We start from the raw sequence: 27,812 nt of genomic DNA on the forward strand, positions 1-27,812 counted from the left end.
TGCTGATGATACAAATGTGAGTAAAGTGACGAACAACATTAATTAGGTAATGCTACTTCAAGAAGATCTAAATAAAGTAGAAAGACTGGATGAAAATGGTAATTGGGGTGAAACACTCACAAATGCAAGGTAAACATTTGTGCATTAGTAATCCTACAATAACATACCATTTGAGTAGCACCAAACATAGTAATCTTAGAATAATGTACTAATTGGACAGCATGAAAGGTAGTTGATAAAGACAAAGGTCTAAGGATAATTGTATAGTCCAGGATGAGGTTCTATAAACAGTACAGGCTGCTAGAACAACTTCTAATGGAGTTCTGTCAATAATATACAGGTACTTTTCCAGCAGGGACAAAGTGGTGATTATCCAATTGTATAAAATAATGGTCAGTTCAAATCTGGAATACTGCGTACAGGTTTCAAAACGTCATTTTAGAAAGCACATAGGTCTACTGGTATTGGTATGGTAACCTAAATGAAGGGCATAAGGCATTCAGAGATATGTTAGTAACAAGTGCTGATGACATTTATTCTCAGACAACACAGAGGGATATAAATTTAAATGGATGGTTGCAGAATAGATATGGAATAAACTTCCATTTATGAAATTGGGTAGTTTGAATAAATTTAAAGAAGTTTGAACAAATTATTAAAAATTGTTTGTTTGTTTTTTTACTTAATGCTAAATAAGCTTTGCTTTCTTGAATAAGTTTATCAATGCTAGTACTATATAAAATAAAATTAATTAATTGCATTGATATCATTTTTTGGAACACAATGGCACTTAGGAGGCCCAACCACCCGTGAGGATCTACCCTCTTCAGTCTTAGCTTTTCTTCATAGACATTTCTCAGGGACTGATATAATACTTATTTTACAGTAAGATGACCCCTTTTCACTATTTCTTCCTAGTTCAAAGGCACTTTCAATCATAAGAATCATTGCAAAGTACAGAGTATTTGCATCAAATTTTGTTATAAGCTTGGGAAAACAGCTACAGAGACTTGCAAAATGCTCAAACAAGCATTCAGTGATGCTAAGTGTAGAACACAAACTTTTCAAAGTTATTAGCACTTCCAAAGTGGCCAAACTTTGGTTGAGGACTGAGCATCAGGTGATCTATCATCAAGTCAGACTGATGATAGATCACCTGATGAGTGGGCCAGTAAATCAGACTGATGATAGATCACCTTTGAGTGGGCCAGTAAATCAGAGTGTCTTATAATGGGAGATTTTAATTTCCCAGATATTGACTGGAATTTGGGGGCTGGATACTCACACACTAGCAGGGCTTTTGTGGATTTATTGGATGATTGTTTTCTACATCAGCATGTTCGGGAGGCAACTAGAGGGAGTAATACTCTTGATTTGATTATAAGCAGTGATTCTTCATGCATTAAGAATCTGCAGATAAATGAACCACTGGGTGGCAGTGATCACAGTGTGCTGAAGTGGGATTTACTCAAAGAGGTAACTACCATTAGGGGTAAAGGGAAGGGTTATTGCTTCCGTAAAGGCGACTACGATGGACTGAGACAGTATTTAAATTCTATACAGTGGGACCAACTGATGATGTTACCAACAGCAAATTCAAAATGGGAAGCATTCAAAGAACTTATCTTGGAAGCTACTAGGCTTTACATACCAACTAAGAAATATTGTTCAAGGTTTAGGCCAAAATGGATGTCAGATGAACTAATGAGGCATATGGCAGAGAAGAAAAATGCATGGGATACTTACAAATTAACACATGACACAGAAGCCTATGATAGATACAAGTTGATATGCAACCAAGTTACAAAGGAGGTTAGGCAGGCGAAGGCAGATTACGAGAAATCCTTGGCAAGGGATGCAAAGAAAAACAGCAAAGAGTTCTTTACTTATGTAAACTCTAGAAGGAAAGGGATGAATCAGATTGGTCCACTTGATATTGATGGGTCAAGTGTTGATGATCCTGCTCAGGTGGCTAACAAACTAAATGAATATTTTGCATCGACATTCACACATGAGGAGTTATTCAGCGAGGGGAATGCCAGAGGTGTATTCAACTCTAGCAGTAAGTTACAGAATCTTGAAATAACTGGGAGTAAAGTGGAGGAGAAACTGTTGAAGATAAACACAAGAAAGGCACCCGGGGTGGATGGGATCTATCCAGTTATATTAAAGGAGGCAGCAAAGGAAGTAAGCAAACCCTTAGCCATAATTATGAGAGCTTCCTTGGACTCAGGGGAGGTACCCATAGACTGGAAATGTGCAAATGTGACCCCAATTCACAAAGGAGGATCAAAGGCTGACACAAGTAATTATAGACCTGTGAGCTTGACTTCTGTTCCAGGAAAATTAATGGAGGCACTGGTTAAAGACGCATTGCAGGATCATTTAGACAAGACTTCAGTTATAGCTCAGACACAGCATGGTTTTGTTAAGGGGAAGTCTTGCCTGACCAACTTGATTGGATACTATGATGCAGTCACAAAAGAACTGGATGCAGGGAATAACTTTGATATTATATACTTGGATCTTAGAAAGGCTTTTGATACTGTTGCACATGGAAGACTGCTACACAAATTGGAGCAGTGTGACATTGGAGGCAAATTGCTGCTATGGATAAAGGGGTGGTTGAGGGGGAGAAGACAGAGAGTGGTAATCAATGGACACTGCTCATCGTGGACTGATGTTATTAGTGGAGTCCCTCAGGGCTCAGTGTTGGGTCCATTATTGTTTTCTGTATTCATAAATGATATTGATGATGGTATATCGGGATTAATGTCCAAGTTTGCAGATGATACAGAGGTTGGCAGGGTTGTCAAGGACACTACTGACACTATGCTTCTGCAACAGGATCTGGAAAGGTTGAGCAGATGGGCTGAGAGGTGGCAAATGAAGTTTAACATTGACAAATGTAAAGTACTACACATGGGAAACAGCAACCCCAGAGCAACGTATCAACTCTATGGTACAACACTGACAGTGGTAGAGAATGAAAGGGACTTGGGGGTGGTTGTGCAGGCAGATATGAAGTTCTCTGAGCAGTGCAGACGGGCTGCAAGAGTAGCTCATGGAGTATTGTCAATGATATACAGGAATTTTTCCAGCAGGGATAAGGAGGTGATTATTCCATTGTATAAGGCGATGGTCAGGCCACACCTGGAGTACTGTATACAGGTCTGGAGGCCTCATTTCAAGAGGGATGTAGAGCTGCTGGAACGAGTACAGAGAAGGGCAACAAGATTGGTGAATGGAACAAAGGGGTGCTCTTACGAAGAAAGGCTTAAGTTTTGCAAATTACAGTGTCTGGAGACTAGGCACCAGCGAGGTGATCTGATAGAGGTGTATAAAGCCTTGAATGGTTTAAGCATGCTCAATGCTGATGGGATTCTTCCTCTAGCTCAGAATAATCACCTGAGAGGGCATAAATTCAAATTGAGGAAAGACAGATGTAGGATAGACGTGCGGAAATTTGCCTTTAGCCAGCGGGTGGTTGGTTGGTTGAACAGACTTCCATCCCTTGTGGTGGAGGTTGATAGCCTAAATAAGTTTAAGGCTCAGCTGGACAGGTATTTTGAACGAACAGAGGGGTGAAGTGGAAGTGGTTTTTTTTTTTTTTTTTTTTTTTGGCTGATGCTGCATAAGCTTGCTTTCTTGCATCAAATGCCTCTACTAATGCTAATGCTAATGCTAATGAAATGTTGAAGTGCATCGAGTCATCCATGAGGACAAAATATTTGTAACATTCTAGGATTATCATAAAGTAAACAGCAATGCATATTTAACTTAAAATTTAAACTTAAGGCAGATTGTTGCAAAATTTCTGCTGCATCTGCTGAGTGACGAACAGTGTAAGAGTCCATCGTCTTCACATCCTGTAAGACAAGTCAGGTCAAAGGCAAGAGCATGCTGATTGCTTTCTTCGACAATGAATGATACTGTCCTAAAGCAGATGTTAGGAGGAAACACCTAAACAAATGGTGCACTCAGGATTGGCTTCTGCATCACAACAATTTGACAATCACAGAGCTTTGTCAAATCAGTAGTTTTCAGCCAAGAACAAAATGGAGATGGCCACATGTCCTCGCTTTTCTCCCAAATTTGGCCCCTACGACTTCTTCCTATTCCCAAAAATGAAAATCAAATTAAAAGAACAGATTCAAAGACACTGCAGAGATATGAGCCAAATCACAGAGAGTGTTGGACAGCATCACAAAAGAGGAGTTCCAGAGATGCTTCAAGAATTGTTGAATCAATGTATAAACTCTGTATGGGGCTACTCTGAATGCAAAATGCAACTAACTTAAGTCTAAATTGATTTTATTTCCCATCTGGAAAATTTTAGCTTGCAGTTTATATTTATAGGAATCAATCTACACTTTCTTAAAGAAGTAACTCATTTGCCATCACATCACCATATAATGGCTTAAAGATGTAACATTCATCATCCGCCATCATATGGTGACATGATGGCAAATACCACAAGTAGTTGCTACTTAGTAGTTGTGAAATTAACTACAGACAGCATTTGCTAAAATTCAAAATGTATTCATTCAGAACAACTTAGGAAAATCTCCCTCAAATAACCTTCTCATCTTGCTTTCTGTAGATGAGACAGAAATTTATTATGAGGTGCACAAGAATTAACACTTGATTCTTATGTAACTCTTGTGCTGTATATTCAAATTTCTGCATGCAGAAATTTGAATGAGCTGGGAAAACATGATGGGAAGACCTTTTCTTCAACATTCATCATTCTGTATGCAGAAAATTCATTATGGTCATCCCTCTAAGCAAGTAAGAACCACACTCAATTATGATCAATTCTGTTATTGTTGTTGAGATCAACGTTACATAATGATGACCTCCTAAATTCTTTACATTAAGATTCTTCTTTGGAGCATTATCATCTTCCATAGCTCCACATCTGGACATTTGTTAGAGCAATGCATGCAAATTCTAAATGCAAAGATGACATCTTTGCATTTAGACATCTGGATGACATATTCATTCTCGTCATAATGTGGTTTCAGAAACTTATTCTATCTTCCGAAATAATGTTCAAAGAGAGTTATTTTTCCCATCTACAGCTTTATTTCATGATTTTCTGGGAGGTCACCTTAAACAGAGACAAATTCAGGGAAAAGATTTCTCCATACAAAATTCACTGTGGGTGCCTTGATTTTTCTTCCAGAAATAAGATACATTTCACAATGGTGTAAAGGATATGGGATGTGTATGCCAATCATAAAATTATTTTAACACTTGGTGTATTACCCAACAGCTTTCTGATAAGCAGAGCCAAGGTTTGTTTCAAGAAATACTGCTTTAAGATAGCAATAAACAAACTGATGATATAAGATACAATTTATAATCCTCATTAAAACTTTATTATTAGCCATATGGTGCAAGGAAGCCTGAAGCTTATGCTGCACCAGCCAAAAAAAAAATTCCCGCATTACCCTGAGAGAGAGAGAGAGAGAGAGAGTCAGAAGTAGAAGGGAATCACCAAGAAAGCAAGAAAGAGAAGAATGATGATATCCAACTCAGGACCCTGGGTTTTCTAAGCCCATACTCACCAGATGTGAGCCCCTGAGGTTAGGTCAATTCCAAATAAAGAAAGATAATAGCAAGCAAGAAGAAAAAAAAAAAAAAAAACATTCAAATATGCATTTTGAAATATCTCTTTCATCAATATTCACATGTATACACTGGATTCAAAAATAAAATCCTTTAAAAAAGAAAAAAAAAACCCACCTTGAGAACTAACTCTAGTGGTTGTGGCCTCTTCTAATGTGTCCTCTAAAAGAGCAGCTTTAAGTACTAACATAGTTAATTCTAAAGAATGAGTAGTATCACATATTGCATATCGAGAATAATCTGCATCAAGCTGAAAATATATATGTATACTTTAGAATAATTATACCATTCACAGTTAGTGTCATGAAAAACAAATAGTATTTCAAAAATAAAATTAGACAAATAAAATAAATTATTAGCTCTAGTTTTAATAATACTATACATGTCATTTTCAGTGCATTTTTGCTCGAGTTTTGGTGAAATTTAGCCTTGAGGTACAGTTCGTATGGCAACATTGCAGACATTGTTGCTGAGTCTCACTATTTCCTGTCTAAACGTGTCAGTCACTCTGAGCCAGGCATCTGTATGTGCTACACTTGTTTTTGAGTGAGAAAAAAAATTTAAAATCTTGCATGCTGCATAAGTGTGGATAATTTTCATTGTGTTTATAATGGCACACTTCTGTGATTTGCATCACAGAAGTGTGCCATTACTCCGATAATAAAAAAAGGGCACATAACTGTTATTTTGGCTGCAAGTTTGGGGAACAAGACAAAAGGTGGTTGTTTCATATTTGCTGCAATATTTCTGCTTCTAATCTCCACAGCAGATTAAATCAGAAAGACCATTCTTTCACCATGCCTGTGATATGGAGAAAGCCTTCAGTTCATAAAACAGACTGTGATTTTTGTATGGTGCCATGTCATCAGCAGGGGATTTACAAGAAGAAAAAGAGGACATTAAGCTACCCAAATATACCATCTATTCAACCAGTACTCCATGGAGATAAACTTCCCTATCAGTTCATAAGCCATCAGCTGAATATGTTATAGATCCTGATGAAGAGTCAAGTGATAACTGAGATAAATCGCATGAACCTGCCATATCAACAGATTCTGATTTTATTTACAATTTCCCCACTACAAAGCAACACAAAATGCAAAATGAATTAAACAATCTTATCAGAGATCTATATTTACCAAAAAAATAATGAAAAACTTTTAAGCTGAAGTCTGCAATAGTGGAATCTTCTTCAATATAAGGTTAAAGAATTTTTGGCATTTTTAATGCAAAACTTGTAGCCCACAGAATTATGAAACAATCTGCATACTGATGCCACCAAAAGGACTTTTGCTAAAATGGAAAATAACCTCCCTGCCTGCATTGACACCAATGGTTTAATGGAATCACTTCATACTCACCAACCCTCAAGACTCATCATACATTTTTCTAAATTAAGTTTAAAAGCAAGACTACAAAATAATGGCAGCATACTACCATCAATTCCAATAGGCCTTGCAGGTCATATATGAAAGAGTTATACAATAACTTCTTATTAAATCCATCAATTACAAGGAGCACCAATGGTAGATTTGTGGTGATTAAATATTACTGACATCTTGTTAGGAACACAGCAGAGGAAACAAAATTCTGCTGTTTTCTTTGTGAATGGGACAGTTGAGCACAGTCTTCTCATTAAACAAGAAAAGGCTGGCAATCCCTCAATCCAACCCTCCTCTACACATAAAAATTGGGACTTAGAAACTATTTGTTAATATCACGGATCAAGATGGACTAGCTTTCAAATTTATCAAGGAAATTTCCAAGACTTAGTGAGACCAAAATAAAGGAAGGCATGTTGTTGGCCCACAGATACAGAAACCTTCTCAAGGATGCCCAGGTCTTCCACAGTAGTGAGAAGGCAGCTAGGATGCTTTCAAACTGCTAGTCTAGGGATATACACAGACTAAAAGGTTAACAGTGGCCGCAGGCAGAGGCAAAAGTGATTCTTGCACTGCTTCTATAAGAATGGGCAGCAGACTGGAAAGCAAGGTAATGGAGATTTCCAGAACTGCTGGGAGTCATAGTGGAACAAGTAAATACATGGGCTGTGTCAGGGTGGCTAGGATCAGGAACAGGTGCATGTATTCTTGCATGTACACCAATGCTAGGGGTAAAGTTAATAAATTTGATGAGCTTGAAGTGCTAGTCAAGACATCAAAGGCAAATATTGTTGAGATATCAGAGATGGGATGTCACACAGATATAGGCAGTGCAAAGTTGGAATTTGTGGAGCACAATGTGTATAAGAAGGATAGGCAGGATAGGAAGGGAGGAGGGGTTAGGCTGTTAGTTAAGAAATACAAAATCAAAAGTGCATCCAATTGATGTTAGTGAAAAATGCAGCGTTCAGTCTGTTTGGTATGAAATAAGCCTGGGAAATGAAAAATGAGGGTATGTGTGTTATAAGCCTAATGAATGTGATGAGTATAATGAGCAATTGTGCAGAGAAATAGAGTGGACCAGTAAATCAGAATGTCTTATAATAGGAGATTTAAACTTTCCAGATATTGACTGGAACTAGTGGCTGGTCACTCGCACACTAGCAAGACTTTTGTGGATTTATTGGATGACTGTTTTCTACAGCAACATGTTCGAGAGGTAACCAGGGGGAGTAATACTCTTCATCTGATTTTCAGTAGTTATTCTTCATGCATTAAGAATCTGCAGATAAAGAAACTACTAGGTGGCAGTGATCACAGTGTGCTGAAGTGGGATTTACTCAAAGAGGTAACTACCATCAGGGGTAAAGGGAAGGGTTATTGCTTTTGTAAAGGTGACTACGATGGTCTGAGACAGTATTTAAATTCTATACAGTGAGACCAACTAATGATGTTACCAACAGCAAATTCAAAATGGGAAGCATTCAAAGAACTTATCTTGGAAGCTACTAGGCTTTACACACCAACTAAGAAATATTGTTCAAGGTTTAGGCCTAAATGGATGTCAGATGAACTAATGAGACATTTGGCAGAGAAGAAAAATGCATGGGATATATATAAATTACCACATGACATAGAAGCCTATGACAGATATAAGCTGGTCTGTAACCAAGTCACAAAGGAGGTTAGGCAGGCAAAGGCAGATTATGAGAAATCTTTGGCAAGGGATGCAAAGAAAAACAGCAAAGAGTTCTTTACTTATGTAAACTCTAGAAGGAAGGGGATGAATCAAATTAGCCCACTTGATATCGATGGTTCAAGTGTTGATGATCCTGCTCAGGTAGCTAACAAACTAAATGAATATTTTGCATCGACATTCACACATGAGTTATTCAGCGAGGGGAATGCCAGAGGGGTATTCAACTCTAGCAGTAAGCTAGATAATCTTGTAATAACTGAGGGTAAATTGGATGGTAAATTGTTGAAGATAAACACAAGAAAGGCACGTGGGGTGGATGGGATCTATCTAGTTACAATAAAGGAGGCAGCAAAGGAAGTAAGCAAACCCTTAGCCATAATTATGAGAGCTTCCTTGGACTCAGGGGAGGTACCCATAGACTGGAGATGTGCAAATGTGATCCCAATTCACAAAGGAGGATCAAAGGCTGACACAAGTAATTATAGACCTGTGAGTTTAACTTCTGTTCCAGGAAAATTAATGGAGGCAATGGTTAAAGAAGTACTGCAGGATCATCTAGACAAGACTGCAGTTATAGCTCAGACACCGCATGGTTTTGTTAAGGGGAAATCTTGTTTGACCAATTTGATAGGATACTATGATGCAGACACAAAAGAGCTGGATGCAGGGAATAACTTTGATATTATATACTTGGATCTTAGAAAGGCTTTTGATACTGTTGCACATGGAAGACTGCTGCACAAATTTGAGCAGTGTGGCATTGGAGGCAAATTGCTGCTATGGATAAAGGGGAGGAGAAGATAGAGAGTGGTAATCAGTGGACACTGCTCATCGTGGATTAATGTTATTAGTGGAGTCCCTCGGGGTTCAGTGTTGGATCCATTATTTTTTTCTGTATTTATAAATAATATTGATGATGGTATATCAAGCTTAATGTCCAAGTTTGCAGACGATACAAAGGTTCGCAGGGCTGTTAAGGATGCCATTGACGCTATGTTGCTGCAACAGGATCTGGAAAGGTTGAGCAGTTGGGCTGAGAGGCGGCAAATGAAGTTTAACATTGACAAATGTAAAGTACTACATATGGGAAACAGTAACCCCAGAGCAATGTATCAACTCTGTGGTACTACATTGACAGTGGTAGAGAATGAAAAGGACCTGGAGGTAATTGTGCAGGCAGATATGAAGTTCTCTAAGCAGTTGCTCTGCAAGAGTAGCTCATGGTGTCTTGTCTATGATATACAGGAATTTTTCTAGCAGGGATAAGGAGGTGATTATTCCCTTGTATAAGGCAATGGTCAGGCCACACCTAGAATACTGTATACAGGTCTGGAGGCCTCATTTCAAGAATTATGTAGAGCTGCTGGAACGAGTACAGAGAAGGGCAACAAGATTAGTGAATGGAACAAAGGGTAGCTCTTACAAAGAAAGGCTTAAGTTTCGCAAATTACAGTGTCTGGAGACTAGGCACCAGCGAGGTGATCTGATAGAGGTGTATAAAGCCGTGAATGGTTTGAGCATGCTCAATGCTGATGGGATTCTTCCTCTTGCTCAGAATAATCACCTTAGAGGGCATAAATTCAAATTGAGGAAAGACAGATGTAGGATAGATGTGCGGAAATTTGCCTTTAGCCGGCGGGTAGTTGGTTGGTGGAACAGACTTCCATCCCTTGTTGTGGGAGTTGATAGCCTAAACAAATTTAAGGCTCAGCTGGATAGGTATTTCGAACGAACGGAAGGGTAAAGTGGAAGTTTTTTTTTTTTTTTTTTGGCTGATGCGGTATAAGATTGCTAACTTGCATCATATGCCACTACTAATGCTAATGCTAACACTGCTCTTCATGGACAAATGTTATTAGTGGAGTTCCCCAGGGTTCAGTGTTGGGCCCACTGTTTTTTTTGTATATTTATCAATGATATTTATGAAGGTATATCAGGCTTAATGTCCAAGTTTGCAGATGATACAAAAGTTGGCAGGGTTGTTAACGACAGTATTGACAGTATGCTACTCTAACGGGATCTAGATTAGTTGGGAGAATGGGTGAAAAGTGGCAACTGAAGTTTAACATTGACAAATGCAAAGTACTGCATATGGGTAGCCATAACCAAAGAGAAACGTACCAACTGGGTGGTACTACACTCAGGGAAGTGGAAAGTGAAAAAGATTTGGGGGTAATTGTGCAGTCAAATATGAAGTTTGCCAAGCAGTGCAGACAGGCTGCCAAGGTAGGTCATGGAGTCTTGTCAATGATATATAAGAATTCTGTTAGCAGGGACAGGGAGGTAATAATCCCGTTATACAAGGCAGTGGTCAGGCCACACCTAGAGTACTGTGTACAGGACTGGAATTCTCATTTTAGGCAGGATGTAGAGTTGATAGAACGAGTACAAAGAAGGGCAAAAAGATTGGTGAGGGAAACGAAGGGGTGCTCTTACCAAGAAAGGCTTAAGTTCTGCAAATTTCAGTGCTTGGGGAGTAGGCACGTGCGAGGTGATCTGAATGAGGTGCACAAGGCCTTGAATGGGTTGAGCAAGCTGAATGCTGATGAGATTCTTCGTCTTGCTCAGACTAAGAACCTGAAGGAGCATAGTTTCAAATTGAGGAAAGATAGTTGTAGAATAGATGTACGGAAATTTCCCTTTAGCCAGCGGGTAGTTGATTGGTGGAACAGGCTTCCATCTTTTGTTGTGAAAGCTAATAGCGTAAATAAATTTAAGGCTGAGCTGGACAGGTGTTTGGAACGAATGGGGGGGGGATAAAATGGGAGGGGTTTTTTTTTCTTTTGGCTGATGCTGCATAAGCTTGCTTTCTTGCATTGTATGCCTTTACTAATGCTAACTTGTAGCTGCTTTCTGGGAAACAACAAAGCAGGTAACTATAAACAGCTTGTAAGAAACCTGTCATCGTACCAAAAATTAGGCTTCAACATGTCATTAAAAGTACACTTTCTTCACTACCATTTTTATTTTTTCCTGGAAACTGTGCACCATTAAGTGATGAGCATGGTGAGAAATTTCATGAGGCCATCTCGGCAATGGAGAAGCAATACCAAGGCAAATGGAACACTGCAATGCTAACTGACTATTGGTACAATTTGAGAAGAGATGCCCTAGATGTCGGGTACAAATGACAAGTGAAGAAGCACAAAAATGTGAATCAAGTGATTTTATGTATTTTTCTGATAAATGTGACTTAATTTTTTTTTTTTCAATAACTAAAAATATATCAATTATTTTAAACTGTTTTATGACATTTTTTTTTATAATATAAAAATGTTTTTCAATATAAGATATATTAAAACAGTATGGCGGATGTTTTTATTTATCCTGTTTTAGGCATATGTAGCATATTTTCCAGAATATAAGCAGACAGATATTTTCAAAACTTGAGCAAACATATTTTAATACCGATTTCATAACTCTGCACATGCAATATAATACAGAAAAAATACTTTCATCAAAGACATAAAAAAATATTGCAACTTTGTTGACCAGTGTTATATAAAGAGCATTTATTCTTTAAGCACAAGTTAATAATTTGTAAATACTTAAAACAGCTGACTCACGGACACTGATAAAATCTTAGTATTTCAGCAGCCTGGAAAGCAATGTCTGAGATTCCTAGTCCTGCTGTGGGCCATTACAGAACAAGTAAATAGTGGGCTTTGTTAGGCTAAGAGAAGGACATGTGTGCACGTATACTTGCCATTTCAAAAGATGTTGCTTGTTCAGCTAGGAGCACTGTAAATAAATTTGATGAACATGAAGCACTGATTAAGTCATCAAATACAGACATTGTGGGGATATCGGATCACAGATAAGTGATGCTGAATTTGAATAAGGAGAGTACAATGCATACAGGAAGGAAAGTCAGGACAGGAGGGGGGGGAATCATTCTCTTAGTTAAAAAGTTATATTAAATCTAAACCACTGCATCCAGTTGACATGAGTGACCAGTCCAATGTTAAATCAGATTGGTGCGACATAAGCACTGGAAACACAAAAATGACAGTAGGAGTGTGTTATAAGCCTAATGATGTTGATGAGTATAACAAACAACTATACAAAGAAATAGAGGGACCAGTAAATCAGAAGGTCTTATAATGGAATGGACAATTTTAACTTTCCAGATATTGAATGGAACCTGTGGGTTGGTCACTCACACACTAGCAAGACTTTTGTAGATTTATTGGATGACTGTTTTCTACAGAAGAATGACAGAGCAGCAACAAGAACAAACAATATTCTTGATCTGATTATTAGCAGTGACTCTTCACACATTAAGAACCTGCAGGTAAATGAACCTCTGGATGGCAGTGATCATTGTTTAACTTAACAGTGATCACAGTTTCTTAATGAAATTACTACTCTCAAGAGTAAAGGGAAAGGCTTTTGCTTCCATAAGGGTGACAAAAATGGTCTCGGGCAGTTTTTAAATTCTATTCAGTGGGACTGCCTGATGTTGCCAGCAGCAAATTCTAAATGGGAAACATTCAGAGAAGTAATCATAGAAACTACTGGGTATTTTTTATACCAACTAAGAAATAACATTCTAGGCTTAGACCAAAATGGATGAAAGATGAAATGATGAAACATATGGCTGACAAGAAAAATACATGAAATGCATATAAATTATCTGGAGATACAGAAAAGTATGGTAGATATAAACTAGTCTGTAATCAAGTCACAAAGGAGGTTAGGCAAGACAAGGCAGATTACGAGAAGTCTCTGGCAGAGAATGCCAAGAAATGCAGCAAAGATTTCTTTACTAATATCGACAATAGAAGGAAGGAGTTGAATTATATTGGCCCATTTGATTACAATTATTTAACTGTTGATGATCCTGCCCAGGTTGCCAGCAAACTAAATAAGTATTTTGTATCTAAATCCATGCATGAAGAGCGATTTACTGAGAGGAATTCCAGATATTCATCAGAATCTAATAAGTAGCTAAATGATTTTGTGATAACTGAGAGGAAAGCAAAAGAGGAATTGTTGAAGCTCAATGTAAAAAAGTTGCTTGTAGTGCTTTCATTCGACTACCATATTTTTAAGACCTGAAATGTTGCAGGGTGGATGGGATTTATCCTATTATGATAAGGGAGGCAGCAAAAGAGGTAAGCAAACCCTTAGCCACAATTAAGAGAGCATCTTTGGATTCAGGAAAAGTCCTATGGAATAGAGATATGAAAATGTATCCCAAATTCACTAAGGGGAAACACAAAGGTTGACATGGATAATTACATGGATAGAAGTTAGCTTAACTTCTATGTCTCTGTTATGAAGTCTCTGTTTAAAGAATTAATTCAGGATCATTTAGACAGGAATAACCTTATACTACAGTCACAGCATGGATACTACATACTACAGTCCTTATACTACAGTCACAGCACAGTCACAGCACAGCACTGGAACTTAAGAACAAGTTTGAGCTTCTGCAGACTGCTGAGGACCAAGATATCGACGAGGAATATTACAACTTTCTGAAAGTGATAAAGCGCAAGAAACCTATAGGGAAAAAGAAATTCAAAGAAGAAAAAATTAGTCAAGAAACATTTGTCATGATGAACCGAAGACGACAAATGAAAAGCAAGGAAAACACTGACAGGGAGAAAATTGAGTATACTGAGTTATGCAAAGCCATTAGAAAGAGACTCAGAGAGGACATAAGAAGATTTAATGCAAGAAAAGTAGAATAAGCATTAAGGGAAAACAAAGGATTTAAATCAGCAGCCATGAGCAGTAATACAGAAAGACAAATGATACTGAAACTGAAGAATAGCGATGGTGTACTTATAAACAGCAGAGAAGGCATAATTCAAATAGCAGAAGACTACTATAGAGAATTATACAAGGAGCAGAGGAATGATGCCAGCAGTGGGGAAGATGGATTGCCAAGTAGCAACACATACGACATACCCAATATTCTTCCTAATGAGGTAGAACATGCATTAAAGAAAATGAAGAATCAGAAAGCCCCAGGGTGAGATGAAGTTACTTGTAGAGTTGTTAAAATTGGGAGGAAAAGACATAACACAAAAACTGGCAAGACTCTTCACAAAGTGCATTAGAAAAGGTGTGACGCCTAAGCAGTGGAATAATGCAATCATAGTTTTGCTGCATAAGAAAGGAGATAAATCAGAAAATGGAAATTATAGACCAATTAGCTTGTTATCCCACATCTACAAGTTGTTCACAAGGGTCATTACTAACAGATTAAAAAGAATACTTGATGAGAATCAACCGAAAGAGCAAGCTGGCTTTAGGACAGGATTCTCAACTATGGATCACCTTCACGCTAATGGAGAAAGCAAATGAATATAAAACACCATTATGCCTGGCATTTGTGGATTATGAAAAGGCATTTGACTCCATACAGCATAAGGCAATGTTTCGGGCAATGGAAACACAAGGCATTGATACTCCATATATTATGATTTTGAAGAAAATATATGAGAGTGCTACCTCCTTTATTAGACTAGACAAAGACAGTAGGAAATTTAAAATCGAGAAAGGAGTTCGACAAGGAGACACAATATCTCCGAAGCTGTTCTGCTGCCCTTGAGGAAGCTTTCAGATTAGATTGGTCGCAGAAAGGAGTCAATGTGAACGGAGAGTACCTAAACCATTTACAATTTGCAGATGACATTGTGGTCATAAGCCATGATCCCAAAGAATTAGAGGAAAATCTTAATCAGTTATGCACAGTTAGTAAGGATTTTGGACTAAAGATGAATATGGCTAAAACAAAAGTAATGATGAACAAGTATGCCACAGAAAGGGAAATAATGATTGAAGGAGCAGTAATTGAAAAGGTGGAGTCATATACTTATCTGGGACAAGTTATTAGCTGTAATAATGATAAATGGCTGGAAGTCAAGAGAAGAATAAATTTTGGATGGATAGCATTCAGGAAATATAGTCACATACTGAAGAGCAATATCCCAGTTTGCCTGAAACGTAAAATAATGAACCAATGTATACTCCCCACCATGACTTATGGAAGTGAAACTTGGACATTCACCAAGAATGGAAGAGAAGCTGAGAACTACACAGCGAAGAATGGAACGAATTATATTGGGAATCAGACTGTTAGATAAGAAGAGAAACACATGGATTAGGCAACAAACTCAAGTAAAGGACATTCTTATCAAAACTAAAGAACTAAAATGGTCTTGGGCAGGACACATAGCTCGAAGACATGATGACAGATGGACTAAGAAAATAACAGAATGGTATCCAAGAGGAGCTAGAAGAAAACCTGGAAGACAAAGGCAGAGATGGATAGATGAAATTCATGAGTTTGTGGGTAGTAAATGGATGGCCAGTGCTCAAAACAGAAGGAACTGGAAATTTGCTGGAGAGGCCTTCATCCTGCAGTGGACTGAAAATGGCTGATGATGATGATTAATACAAAGCTTGGTGCACAGTTGTTTTTGTATTACTGGCTTACAACCAGCATACATATGACCACCAGTTTCAGCATTTTCCAAAAGATAGCACTCACTTTTTAGAATTTATTTTTATATTAACAAAGACAGTTTGTGACAGCTACATATAAATACACTGTGAAAATAATCATTAAGATCAGTTGCAATTGTTACATAATCTATTCCCCACCCACTTTATAGGATCTGAGCTGATTTCTTTACATTAAAGTTTGTCTAGCAGTTATGCACTGGGAAAAAAAGGTAAACAGAATATTTAAGCCTGGAAAGTAAAGCGAAAATTATACAAGAGACTTACAGGATGGAATGAAGTAAAAACTGACACTGAAGAGGAATAAACATTCCTTTATTTACTTTGTCTACCATACTAATAAACACAAAAAAAAAAAAAAAAAATCTTGAAGTGCAAGCTGTGAAATAAACTACCAGAGCAGTCATAAAAAAATAATAATAATAAAAAAAAAATAAAATAAATAAATTGTGCAGTGAAACATAAAGAACACCAACAAACGTGTGCATTAAGTTTCTAATACCAAGACTAATTTTGCAAGAAAAAGCAAATTATTTAGCACAAAAAAAAAAAAAAAAAAAAAGAAATCAGTGAGTTTAAATGTAGCAGTGGCCGGCTCCAAAGATTTAAGAACAGAATAACTTAGTTTTGCAATGTGCCTGGGGAAAGTCTGAACTAGTTGACAAATCAAAAGCTACAGATGGTTATATTCTGTATTGTCCATTCTTGAAAAATATGAGGTAAAGGGTATCTTTAATCCTAACATGATGGGTATATTTTATAACTTGTTGTGAAATAAAAGACTGTGAGAGAGAGAGAGAGAGAATATCTTGTAATGGTGAAAAATTAAGTAAAAAAACCATCACTGTTTTGTTATGCTGCATTACAAAACTGCAGTTTTGTAATGCAGCATGTTTTTGTAATGTGGCAGTGCAAAACTGCACCCACTTGTGACCTTGTTTTATGACCTTGCTTATGGTTACTTCAGGGAAAGCAAAAACAATTTGATGATTCAAAGCCTTTCACAGCACAATCTGCTAAGGCACTTAAGTTGATGAATTGTACAGCTATTTTTACCACAAGGATTATGAAGCCAAGCCACTGGATCAAAGCATCATTTATAACTTCAAGAGAACACAAAGAGCCTGCCTGATAAGGTAATTGATCTACAAATTAGAAATAAATAATTTTCAGCCAAAATGAAATGCCTTGGATGCTATCCGTAATGCTGTTATTGCTTGGGATAGTAATAACATGCTGCTGTTGTTATTGCTTAGGATAGCAATAACAATAAGAGCACTGCATCAAGCATAATAATCAACTGCTTCAGAAAGAGTGGGTTTGGAGAGAATATCATTGAAAACTTTGAGATTTCTGAGGCAGGATATTTTTAAAGGTCTGGAATGCAGACAGGAAAAGAGATTGCCAACTGAAAAGCAAATGATGTCAGTTAACTTTCTGAAGTAATTTTTTTTGGTGCAAACAAGTTGGTAGGAAGATTTACCCTTTATGTGTTTTAAAAAAAAAATCAAATCCTATTAGTGTTTTGCTATACTGAAACTCTGGCTAATTTGCCTTAGAATGTTAGAATTTTCAAAACTCAAAAGTTTTCTTGATTAAAAACTGCAAAGTACTCTTATATAAAAAAGATAATCCAGACCAGTATTGAATTTTAACCTGTATGGCTTGCTGTATGACAAGTTGCTTAAAAACATTAACAGTTATTTTGTGAAACTGTCTCAAGTTTTTATATTCTGTAATTTCAGTAATAATTTTTTTGCATGTGTTTTCAAAATAGATTTAATATAGAGTATGTTATCTTTGCACAGAAAACATCTTGTGTTTTTTTTTTTTTTTTCAAAGTAAAATATATAGAATTACCTTCTGCATATATATTAGGTTAGCTAATTCAGAGAGTAAATATATCACTTCTGTGCATGTGTAACATGCACAGGAGAGATGCAGGTAGGATAAGGTTAAACTCCATATACATAAATGTAGAATACAACCACCAAACTATTTAAGATAAATATGGGGAGAATAAGAGTTTAACTAAATGGCAACTATATTGTAATGTAATGGCATATATTGTAATGGCAACTAAATAGCAACCTCAAAACAGATTACACATTAGGTGGTGCTGAACTAAAAACGCTAAAGGAATAAACATATTTGTGGTTTATTATTCAGGCACATAGGAATTCTCCATGTAGTGCAGACAAGTGGAAGGAGGAGCCCAACAGTTTCCACTTGATAATTTATCAAGCGGAAACTGTTGGGCTGGTAGAGATATGAAAATTATAATTCCATGAAGAATATTCAGGTAGAGACAATAACAAATAATTGAAATATTCAACCTAGTTATGCATATTGAAAATTTACAGTAAATATAGATGTATAGCATTGATGTACGCAAATAATGTTGTTCTTTTTGAATGTAGAATATGCTTATTTCCCTTAATTTAGCCCCTCAGTGGAACAAAGAGTTCCAGAGCACTTCAAACAGCTTATACGTTTCCGTCGCTGAAAGTATGAAAATTTCATCACCTTGCAAGTAACTATCAATAAAAAATTTTTTTTTAATATAGTAAAGTGTCTCCTTCAATTTTTTACAATAAGATTTTTTATACACTTAAACATAAAATTGCAACACTAAAGCTTACCAACCTTACTAATGTGAAGTCTATCAAAAAGTTCTTCATAGAAGGCACAAGTTCCTATTTTAGTAAGTTCTCGATTGGCATCAAATTGGTCAAAAGAAAAATCCTTTTCAGAATAGAAACCAAGTGGTTGGATCCATCTAAAAAAACAGAGGGATAAAAAAAATCTATGGAAACGGCTCAATGATAATTTTGGAAAAAAGAAAAAAAAAAAAGTTACCACATAATGTTATACTTGAAACTGCGTTTTCAATAAGGATAACATGAAATTTAATTTCAGATTAACTATGTTGTCACTAAAAAATATCTCCAAGATCAAAGTTTCCCAAAATTCTGTCCACAGATTATCACTGGTTAATGGGCACTGCAGGATGTTAGATGCATGTTGAGTGCCAAAGAAACTAAGGCTATAAAGGCAGTGGTTTTCAAAATGGGTGCTGCAACAAGATTCCAGGGGTGACACGTAATTTGGGTTTAAGTTACTTAAACTTATTATTATTTTTTAATTTATATGTTTATTTCATTATAAAAAGGTGTACAGTATCTTTTTAATTTTGTGGTGATCTATAATTGATGTTTACTTAGTACCTCTATATATATATATGTTATATGATATTTATTACAATAATATAATTATAAAAATTACATTTCGTAATACCAATTATATATATATACAGTATATAATTTTATTCTTTACATAGAGGTACTAAATATATATATATACATATACACACACACACACACACACACACACACACACACACACACACACACACACACACACACACACACAGAGAATCAGATCTAACAGGCAGAAAACTGAGTAGGGGTGCCACAAAATAAAATAAATTACTTAGGGGTGCCGTTATTAAAAAAAGGTTGAAAACCAGTGCTATAAGGTGTCAGAATACCATCTGTAATTGCATGTATTCTTCAATCAGTGTAGTTTGTTGGATGCGAAACCTGAGTTCACAGAAGAAGAAAAAAAAGAATGCAACCCTTACCCGAGAACAACTCAACCATGAACACTGAAAAAATGTTCATAAAGATTCCTCACACCATTGATGGGATTTTACTGATAAAAACGTCAACAGTAGTTCATAATATTTACCAAAATTACTAGATTAGAAATGATATTATAATATAAGCAGTTTCATAAAATTTGTCTCTTATACAAACTAATCACCCAGGCCTCTTTTTTATCTGGTATGAGAGGATGGCGATTATAAAAAAAAAAAAAAATCAGTCAACTACTGAATGCTAGGCACTCAGGATAAAGGGTCCATAGTCACGAATGCTTGTTAGTGTAGTATCTCAAATAGAGAGCTTTATGGTAACTGAAAAAAAAGTTTCTAATACCCCAGCTTGGCCTAAAGCTGAGGAACTAACAAAAGTGTTGTCTATTTGAATCTTTCCAGTTGTTGCGAATGACAAGGGTGGGAGAAGCAATTAAAGATTGGAGAAACAACTTGCAGGTCAGGTAGGTGAGGGCCATGCAAGACTCCGTGCAGGTGCCTCCCCACCACCGCCACCTCTACGCTGGCTTTCTGAGTACCTCCTTGCCGGGACAACTCCAGCTTTGAAAATTGTTAAAAAATACTTCTCATTGCAAAATTTATAAATGACTTTTATAGAATTATTCAATAACTATTTAGAGCAACCTTTTTGTCACCAAAAAGAGTTACTTAGTACAAAGAAGCATGCTATCGAAGTGCAATAAAAGATTTTTTTCAATTTTAACACAAAAAGTAAATGATAGATTTCAATCAGAATAGTTTCCCCTTGATATGCATCAAATAATACATAGCTAATGTGCTTTTTAAATTTTTAGCTTCATTAGTGACAGAAATAGAGGTGGGGGGGACACAAAAATTAGTCACATTTTCCTGTCTGGCGCCGCCATTTTTAATTTAAAAAATATTATAAAATTATACTTTAAACCTACTCGCTGAGATCTTTCGAATGTGTGTAATAAATTATAGATTGTCAACATTTATGTCTCCCCACATTTTACCCCCCCCCCCCCATTTCTCAGAAATTTTTGCCAACAACGATCAATATGTTGGCCCACATGATGTACAAACCCATGCAAAATTTCAAGTCAATAGGTTGAGTGGTTCCAGAGATATAATGCTTGATGGATGGACGGACAGACAGACACAACCGAGTGACATTACAAGGGTCCATCATTAGACTATGGACCCTAAAAAATGTGCTACCTGCAATTGGGATCCACAATCATCTTCTGACATGGAAGAATAAATCAGCTAACTGCATGGCCTGCAGAGCATTCTTTGCGAAGCCGGAAAAAAGAATTTCGAAAAGAGTGTTTGAATTAATTCTTCCCCGTGTTTGTGATAGTCGTGATCACAAGGAAAGTAGTGTATGTTAAGCCCAAGAGCTTCTTTCACATGGTCTACAGGAGGCAGAAAAATAAAAATATAATTTTAGTAACCACACCAGAGTCAAATAGAGATCACTGTTATTAACTCTGTTTGGATCTGACATGGCTAAAAATATTACATATATATATATATATATATTTATTTATTTTTATTTATTTATTTTTTTTAATATAATGATGCACCTGAAATTAACCCCAGGGGTTCACATCTGGTGAGTATAGGCTTGGCACAGCCAGGATCCTGAGCTGGATATCATCATTCTTCTCTTTCTTGGTGATTCCCTTCTACTTCTGACTCTCTCTCTCTCTCTCTTAGTAACTTCAGGATTTTTTTTTTTTTTTTTGGCTGGGGCAGAAAAAGCCTCAGGCTTCCTTGCACCATATAGCTAATAATAATAATAATAATAATAATAATAAACACCTATGCAGTACCAGTACTAATATACTCCTTCGAGGTCATAGATTGGACTAACACCGAGCTGGAGGATATCATGAGAAAGACAAGGACAATGATGACTAAGAGCCGCCAACGCCACCTGAGAGCTGCCATGCAGAGACTGACAATTGCCTAGGAAGGAGGAGGAAGGGGCCTGATAGACCTCATTGAGCAACAGAAGATAGTTAAGCTGAAGGATTACCTCCAGAAACACACAGCCAGGCCATAAGGAAGATAGAGAAGGGGTATACCCCACTCAATCCAAACGAGGAGTTCCCCCAACCAAGAGGTACAAACGAAGCTAGAAAGATGGACAGAGAAGACACTCCATGGCAGACACTACAATGATCTCCATCAGGGTCACAGCGGTCAATGACGAACTTAGGTTAAAATTGCTTCCAATGCATGGCTCACGAGCAAGACGCTCTTCCCCGAGACTGAAGGATTCATGCTCGTCATCCACGACCAGGTAATCAACACCAGGAACTATAGAAAATATATTGCCAAAGAGCCCAGAACGTTAGATGACAACTCTCCTGGCCCCAGAACTGATCCAACACATCACCGTGGGATGCAAGGTACCCAGACTGAGTACACTCATAGACACTACCAGGTAGCCAGGATAATACATCAGAAACTAGCAAGGAAATACCAGTTGATCGAAGAAAGTGTATAACAAAAGTACGAACCCCAGGCAGTAATAGAGACCCGAACCCACAAGCTGTACTGGGACCGTGCCATAATAACGGACAGGACAATTCCTCACAACAAACCAGACATAATCCTTGTGGACAAGAAGGAAAAGGCTACCTATCTGATTGACATATCGGCACCCAACACTGGCAACCTGCAGAAAACCCATGGGGAAAAATTCAGGAAGTACACGAACCTAAGAGAGGAGATCAAAGAGATGTGGCATATGCAACAAGTAACGACCATCCCAATCATCTTGTCAACCACAGGTATGGTGCTAAAGACCCTACATAACAGCCTAGCAGCAACAGGTCTCCCAGTGAACACCTACAAGGAACTCCAGAAAGTCACAATCCTGAACACGTAGGATTGTTAGAGAGTTCCTCAACCAACAGTAACACCAGACATAACAACAACCACCCCTGTGTACTTGGTAGCAATACCCGTCACGAGGTGGAACTCCCAATCAGGGAGAAATAATATAAGAGCAGCAATAATAATAATAAGAAGACAATAAAATACATTTTATGTTTTAATAATAGGAATGAAAACGGTTGTTAAAAAGCATTGAACATTCCTCAAAAAAAAAAAAAAATCAAGCACATTAATAACAGCGATATTATATTATACAAAATTTCCAGTTATCTGTGGTATAAAATAATGATTTCTATTAATATTTCTATAGACAAGATTTCAATTATTCACCAACAGTGTCTTTCTAATTAGTAAGTAGAATTAGAACACCTTTTCTAGATGGTTAGCTACATTATTTTTCCAATATAAGTTATAAACCATTCATTCATAAAATTAAAAAAAAGTATTTTTAATTCCTATAACACTATGTAAAATTCAAGAGAGGGAGGAAAGGAGAATAACAAACTACCATAACTCTTCTAACATAAAAGAAACAACCATATCTTTTGACTATGATATTTTTCTTGAATTTAAACACAAAAAGATGTTGTGGTTATTGGATATAATAATGCTGCTTCCCCAAATACTGGAAGTGATGATGTTATTAATGCAATTAAATGATTCATATTAAAGTGTGAGAAGTGTAAACATCCCAATCTTGGACAATGATGACTAAGAGGGTCACAGGCATTATCCATTTCACAGGATGCCTTACTGCTATTTGACCCCTACACAATTTACATTCTTGGGGAATGCAACAGATAATATGAGATACATTTCAAAATTCTTAACTTTACGACCATGATAAATTACAAAATTGAACAAACAGCAAATAATCATGCTTTAAATTTTTAAAAATCATATTTGAAAATTGTATACAACTTAGGTTAATTATTTGGTGTTGGACATGCACCGATATAAAACTCCACAACCTTTACTACTATTTGTAATGAAGTGGCAGAAGGATATAAGGGCAAATGAAAAATCGGTGATTTACAAAATAACCATAATGCACTGGGTTATTTAACAATAATATAATCATGAAATTTAGCCTTACATTTCAGAATTCTGTGCTGTCCCCTTATGAGGTAATGGATACCCTCCACCAGCAATATATCTGAATAACACAGAAATACATCAACTCAAACTAACAAAAATTTCCATCCTAGATCAGTATGCTCAGGAACCTTCCCTCAACCCTTCACTCAATGTTGCTATGGTAAATCATAACCATTAACAAGTTTGGTGAGATCAGCAAAAGTGCATGCAGACAATCAATGACTTTCAATATGTGAGCCACAGATTTTGGTAACTAGGCACCTTAGGGGAGACCTACATGAGAAATATCAGGCTCTGAAAGGGGAAATTAAAGTGTGTGTGTGTGTGTGTTTTAGGTAGGTTTAATGGTGCATAAGCTACTGGGGCTATAGTGCGCTTATTCATAGTGAAATGCTAAAAAACAAAATTCAGTTGTAATGACTTCATTTTTATTACGGAGATCTTTCAGAATTTATGATAAATTCCAATTTTTTTTCAGAAAAGAGAAAAATTAATTGATATTTGCTTCATCGCCAATAATATGCTTTAATGTCACTGGTTCTTGCAGATTTGTCGGGAAGACAGGACAGATGTTCTGTCCTGTTGATACTGTGGGCAGTCAATCAAAAAATGTTTCACTGATAAATGTGCTGAACAGTATGGACATTGAGGAGGATCCTCTTCTGTGAGTAGATGGAGGTGAGTCGGATATGTCCTATTCATGCCCATACAAGTACCACTTCTTCTCTTCGCACTGTTTTGGTGCTAAAGTGCCAAAGCTTTGCGTCCTGTTTAACTGGTAGAGTTTATTATTGGTTTCGGTGTAGTAGTGGCATGTGTACGCATTACTCAACGCATGGCCTGACCATTGCCTTATATGACGGGACAATCACCCTGCCAGCAAAATTTCTGTATATCATTGAAAACACCCCATGATGTTTCAATGTTAAACTTCAGTTGCCACTTCTCAGCCCATCTGCCCAAATTTTCTAGATCCTGTTGCAGTAACACACTGCCATTACTGTCATTAACAACCCTGCCAACCTTTGTATCATCTGCAAACTTCGATACTAAGCCTGATATACCTTCATCAATATCATTGATAAATATACAAAACAATAGTGGACCCAACATCGAACCCTGTGGGACTCCACTAATAACATTAGTCCACGAAGAGCAGCACCCATTGATTACCACCCTCTGTCTTCTCCACCTCAACCATCCTTTTATCCTTTGTAGTAACTTACCCTTAATACCATTCTGCTCCAATTTGTACAGTAGTCTTCCATGCGCATCTCAAAAGCTTTCCTGAAATTCAAGTATATGATATCAAAATTATTTTTTTCATCCAGTTCCTTTGTAACCACATCTTAATAACCAATCAAATTTGTCAGATAAGACTTTCCCTTAACAAACCCATGCTGTGTCTGAATTATTGCTGCAGTCTTGTCTAGATGATCCTGAAATGCATCTTTAACCAGTGACTCCATTATTTTACCAAGAACAGAAGTTAAATGAACTGGTCTGTAATTACTCCTGTCACTCTTTGATACCCTTTGTGAATTGGGGGCACATTTGCACTTCTCCCATGAGTCCAGGGATGCTCTCATAATTATGGCTAAGGGTTTGCTTACTTCCTTTTCCAAATCCTTTAATATAACTGGATAGATACCATCCACTCCAGGTGCCTATCTTATGTTTAACTTCAACAATTTCTCCTCCACTTTGTTCTCAGTTATTACAAAATCATTAAGCGCCCTGTTACAATTTGATAACCTTGTGGCATTTTCAAACCTTAAAAACTCCTCATGTGTGAATGTAGATGCAAAATACTCATTCAGTTTGTTTGCTATCTGAGCAGGATTATCAACGTTCGAACCATCGATATCAAGTGGACCAATCAGAGTCATCACTTTCCTTTTAGAGTTTAGTGTATAAGTAAAGAAATCCTTGCTGTTTTTCTTAGCGTCCTTTGCCAAAGATTTCTTGTAATCTGCCTTCGTAATCTGTGACTTGATTACAGACTAGCTTATATGTATCATAGGCTTCTGTCGCCTGATAATTTATACACATCCCATGCATTTTTCTTCTCTGCCACAAGTCTTATTAGTTCATTTGACAACCATTTAGGTCTAAACCTTGAATAATATTTCTTAATAGGTATGAAACGGTTAGCAGCTTCCATTATTAATTCCTTGAATGCTTCCCACTTAGAATTTGCTGTTGGTAACATCATCAGTTGGTCCCACTGTACAGAATTTAAAAACTATCTGAGACCACTGTAGTCACCTTTACGGAAGCAAAAACCCCTTCCTTTACTCCTAATGGTAATTATATCTTTAAATAAACCCCACATCAGTACACTGTGATCACTGCCACCTAATGGTTCCTTTATCTGCAAATTCTTAATACACGAATGATCACTGCCGATAACCAGATCAAGAGTATTACCCTCTCTGTTTGCCTCTCGAACATGCAGCTGCAGAAAACTCATCCAATAAATCCACAAAAGTCTTACTAGTGTGCAATTCACCAACCCATGTTCCTGTCTATATCTGGGAAGTTAACATCCCCCATTATAAGACATTCTGATTTACTAGCCCAATCTATTTCTCTGTTCAACTGTTGATTGTACTCATTCAAGTCATTAGGCCTATAACACACCAAACTGACTCAACAGTGCACTGTTCATCTATATCAACTGAATGCACTTCTTTTGATATTATGTTTTTCTTAATTAACAGCATAACACCTCCTCCCTTCTTATCCTGTCTATCCTTTCTGTACACATTGTACTCCCCAAATTCCAGTTCTGCATTCCTTATATCTGTGTGACACCTCTTCTCTGCTATCCCAACAATATCATCCTTTGATGTTTTGACCAACACTTCAAATTCACTAAATTTATTTACTATACTATGCAAGTATACATGCACCTATTCTTATTATTACTTACCCTAACACATCACATATTTCACGATGACTGCCATCAATCCATGAAAACCCCAAAACCCCTTGCTCCAGGTCGCTACTTATTCTAATAGAAGTTGTGCAAGAATCACGTTCACCTCTGCCTGTGGCTACTTTTAACCTTTTAGTCTGTGAATCCCCCCAAGCTACCAGTTTTGCAAACCACCTAACACTGCCTCGATAGCATCAGCAAATATTCTTGCACCATTTCTATTTAAGTGTATCTCATCCCTGTAGAAGCAGTCTCTCCTATTAACAAGCACAGACCACTCTGAAAAAAATTCTACCCCTTGAGCCTTGCACATTTCCTCCAGGGCCAAATTTATTGACAAGGCTCTCATCATGTACTCCCTACTATCGTGTCTGGGCAGAATTGCAGAAACTTTCAAATTTAACCCTAACTCACGACTTTTTTGCAACATTGACCTGTACTTGTTAAGTAAACCTGCAGATCTCCTACTCTTAATGTCATTAGTGCCAATGTGTCTAACAATTAACCTTTGTGCCCTTAAAAGATGATATATGCTTTACAACATCAACTTCTGCCAGGTCTATCCTTTTTACACAATATATTCCCAATCTCCCTGACAACAGAGTCACCGACAATAACTAACTCCTGTGGGACCAGAGCATTCTGCCTTGCAGATTGCCTCTGTGTTGCCTGATGCCCAGAAGTGAGCTCTGGCATTGTGTTTGGCAGCTGAGAGTTTGACGGGCCCCTCATATTAATTTCTTTGAAGGCATCTACCCTTCAAATCAAGCTCTCATAGACACCCATCAGAACGGTGAGTTGATGCCTAATTTTTAGACATTCTCTGCACCTGGCACACACAAAGACATCCACCTTGGCTATATCATGTTCCTTTCCAGAGAGTCCGGCAAACAGCTCACAAGTTGAACATTTTTTTAGGCTGTGATGCGTTGGAGAATCGGCCCCCTCAGTTCTCCCCTGAGTCACAGCAGTCCTGCCACTTTGTGCCCATTGCTTTTCTGCTCTAGTCTGGGGCATGATATTTTAAATTAA

General features: G+C 37.1%; 1 protein-coding gene across 1 annotated transcript in view; it reads right to left on the bottom strand.

The window, feature by feature from the left end:
- LOC150089359 (NBAS subunit of NRZ tethering complex-like) overlaps positions 1–27,812 on the bottom strand; it is a 1,057,261-nt gene that overhangs the window by 361,006 nt on the left and 668,443 nt on the right. The window contains exons 39-40 of the mRNA XM_090389247.1: positions 18,841–18,973; positions 5,752–5,884 (exon numbers count right to left, since the gene is read on the bottom strand). Coding sequence (XP_090245373.1) covers positions 5,752–5,884; positions 18,841–18,973 — 266 coding nt within the window. The remainder of the gene's footprint in view (positions 1–5,751; positions 5,885–18,840; positions 18,974–27,812) is intronic.

Source organism: Mastigoproctus giganteus, chromosome 2 (assembly GCF_048544385.1).
Source record: "Mastigoproctus giganteus isolate SK-2022 chromosome 2, ASM4854438v1, whole genome shotgun sequence".
Classification (NCBI taxonomy): Eukaryota; Metazoa; Arthropoda; class Arachnida; order Uropygi; family Thelyphonidae; genus Mastigoproctus; species Mastigoproctus giganteus.